We start from the raw sequence: 3,507 nt of genomic DNA on the forward strand, positions 1-3,507 counted from the left end.
CCTACTTTATTAACCCCCTTTCCAACCCCCCCCCCCCCACCACAAAATTTATTTAGTAATTTGTGTGTCATTCTCTTTCGAAGTGTATTAAATACAATAAATAGTGTGAATATACCTATTTAAACAACAGCCGCTGTATTTATTTGTCTATTTTTTCCTCTCATTTGGATTTTCTTTTTCTCTCACTGTTGGCGTCGTCTGGGTCCCTCCAGGGATAATTGAGTTGAATGTTGAACCATATGATGAAGATCAAGGCACTGGTGACCTGAGGTATATTCAGGTGAGTAATACATAGTATAAGTTTGCAGAGGAAAGAATTAGATCGCTGAGATAGTTTGAATGAGATTTTTGGTGTTCTTTATCTGAGATGCAACTGATTATTGTGCAGATGGCCGTCACTACGCATGATACATCCCTTCCTATCCCGGAGAGATATAAGAATGGTTTGTACATGTTATAGTGAATAAGAGGCTTAGGATGATCTTTGATGGTGTTGATAAAAACTGTCTTATTTCAGGTAAAGTGCAGGTCTCTTTGGTTTGGAATTCAAGAAGCGAGAATTCAGCAAACGCTGGAAAATTAAATGCTTTAGCCCATGTAAGAGTGTGATGTTAGCACTAGACTTCTTCATCAATGGATTGCGTTAATTTTACACAAACTTTCACTTGCTAATGTAGTTCCTCTGGGCAAATGGTGGGCCAAAGAGAAAAGTTCATTTAATTCATTCAGTTTGGGCTAACTTCCAGACATCATCAAATAATGTGAGCAAATATCTCCCTCCCTCCCTCTTTCTCTCTCTCTCTCTCCACCCCATGGATATGCACACATATGAATTGATGTTCAGTATATATGTGATTGGAATGTGTTGCTCATAATTTGGCCAGTACTGTGATATCTTTAATAAGAGTGCAGCAGTTAGTTGATATCTTCGTGCTGGTATGCAGATTATCTTTGGAAACAGATGGAGACATTTGTTAGGGGAAAGAGATTTCTGGGAGCACATTGGAGGGATTGATGTCTCTTTAGCTCCATCAAGCTTTGGGCAAGCAAATACACGGGTAGAGCTCTTAAAAAAGGATTTTATTTGTTCTTTTTTAAGGGAAAGAGCAATCATGTTTATTACCGTTTTCTTGAGCTCCACTCTGAGTAGCACAGACGAGACATAGAACACACTTCACAGATAAAGCACAATAGTGGATTTCTCCAGCCTGAGTTTGCTATGAATGAGGTTCTTAGTTCTCCAGTAAATTTAGAGACGGCAGGATATGTGCCAATAAATCCTTATTACACATCACTTATCAGGAAAAAATGAATAGAATCCTTATTCTTTACATTGGACATGTCTTCTTCTGGGTAGATAACTTAGTTTCATTCTTTCCCCCACTTTCTTCCATTTCTGGTCTTGGGCCAATCCACAATTTCTGACCATGTAATGGCATGTTTTTGATGATTATTTTCCTACTTTAGCTTACACTAAACCTACTTGAGGATGAACCAAACCTGGTTTGAGCCACAGTCCATGCATTTTGCTTCTAGGGGCATATTTCTGATTATCATTTTTTGTTAATTTGGTAACCCAACCTCACAACCTTGACCGATTTTTCCCATTACGATACATTTTTCTCTCGATTTTACTTAATCATTTGTCCTTCTTCAGGCTTTTGACTCTTTGCTGCGGAAGTTACAGAAATATGTCCCTCTCGGTGCATCAGTTGTTGATCTCTATGCAGGAGCTGGTGTAATTGGGTTATCTTTGGCTTTTTCAAGGAAATGCCGGTCAGAATAACAGTCCTCAACCCCTTTTGTTGACCTACTGTCTGTTTTAGTCACTCCCAAAAAGATTAATCTCTCTGGAAATGGAAAAATCTGTTGGATTCAAAAATTGAAGTTAACATTTGATAAAATCACTTTGTGTTATTTTGAATTATTTTTCCAACGTGTTATTTTGAATTTGATGTGACATTTTATACCCTTTTCACCCCCCCCCCCCCCTTTTTTTTCGTGGATGAATACCCTCTCACATCTTCTAGGACTAATTTTAACACATCTGTAGCAAACTTAAATCTGATAACTTGTCTGAAGATAACATGTCTGAACTTTCCTCTTTAAATTTATGTTTCTTCTCAGGTCAGTTAAATGTGTTGAGGTTAATAAAGAGTCCAAGCAATCTTTTGAGAAGACAGTTGAGCGCTTGCCTACCAATGTCGAAAGCAATATCAGCTGGCACCATGCAGACGCTTCAATAGTCAGTCTCAACAAGTCAATTACATATAAGTCATCACAAACATGCACAACTTTGGTTTTAGTCACATAAACTTGTCTGCATTTTTACTTCAATATATGGTTTTCAAATCTATTCATGTAGTCACACTGACTCCGAGAAACACATTTCTGTTTTATCATGTACACCTACACAGAGATCTTTTTCTTTTAAGTATAATATAATTGCTTCAAGAACAGATAAAATGTAGCATTACAAAGTTACAAGGGGCATACAGTAGGAGGAACATGACAATCTACTCAAAATATCCCTAAGCTAAGACTAAGTTCCCAATGGTATTTCAATCATGGCACATGCCATACACCTTGAATCCCTAAGCATAGTGGTGAATATTGTCCTACACAAACACTTCAAAGGGATTTGCTTATTTTGAAAGGCTCTGTTCTTACTTTCTGAACAAAATGCAGACTAGTAGGCTAGTAGCTAAACCGATTTCACTACATACTTTTGTCAATTGAACAACTGACTATCTTGGATCAGCTATGGTAACTCAGTTAAGCCATCTGCACCAATCCATGTTCTCATCAAGCAGTTTTGGACTGCCCTCTAAACGAGCGGCTGTTCAGTAGTAGTATCACAGAGTAGGAGATTTAATTAATTGGAGATTCCTTATCTCAGAAGTCTTAGTAGCCATCTGATCCTACATAAATTCATAGAATGGAGCTACATAGTAAGATATGCTGTTTACACTGATAAAGGTGTTCCAATCAACCTTGGTCACTGTCATCCTCAAATCTTCATTAAGTCTTTGGGTTGAGAAGCTGGATGTAGTTCAGAAAATGACCTCTTCAGTCCTGTATTATAGGAAGAACTGCCTCAATGAGTCTTCTAAATTCAATTCTCTTCCACTTAGCCAATTCCACTTCCCACTTTGATGAGTTTAGTCACAGTGGAGTAACATGTAAGCCCTAATTGCCTAAAATATTAACAGAAAAAAACATACTTATAGATATTCCATCTCGTTTAGATACTGTGTAATGAAGTGTGGGCATTGCTTAACCCACACCCAAGTAATAATTATGTGACTTTGGCAGTACATGTGTGTGTATGTTTGTTTCTTTGTTCCGTCTGTTTGAAGTTTAAAAAAAGCAGCAATATATGGAGAGGTATTGATTTACTCTGTAAAGCTAGGGAATCGGGAAGGAGGTCTGTTCTTCATGAATGTGTGCAATTAATTAAACAGTATAAGGTGAAGAAAGAGGGGGTGGGAGGGGGGGTGGGGGGGG

General features: G+C 37.8%; 1 protein-coding gene across 1 annotated transcript in view; it reads left to right on the top strand.

Annotated features, from left to right (window-relative positions):
- Positions 1-3,507, top strand: part of LOC109207366 (uncharacterized RNA methyltransferase pc1998) — a 12,979-nt gene that overhangs the window by 1,387 nt on the left and 8,085 nt on the right. Inside the window, exons 5-11 of the mRNA XM_019370267.1 lie at positions 213-280; positions 389-443; positions 518-597; positions 678-761; positions 945-1,058; positions 1,658-1,776; positions 2,128-2,245. Coding sequence (XP_019225812.1) covers positions 213-280; positions 389-443; positions 518-597; positions 678-761; positions 945-1,058; positions 1,658-1,776; positions 2,128-2,245 — 638 coding nt within the window. The remainder of the gene's footprint in view (positions 1-212; positions 281-388; positions 444-517; positions 598-677; positions 762-944; positions 1,059-1,657; positions 1,777-2,127; positions 2,246-3,507) is intronic.

This window comes from Nicotiana attenuata, unplaced genomic scaffold (assembly GCF_001879085.1).
Source record: "Nicotiana attenuata strain UT unplaced genomic scaffold, NIATTr2, whole genome shotgun sequence".
Lineage (NCBI taxonomy): Eukaryota > Viridiplantae > Streptophyta > Magnoliopsida > Solanales > Solanaceae > Nicotiana > Nicotiana attenuata.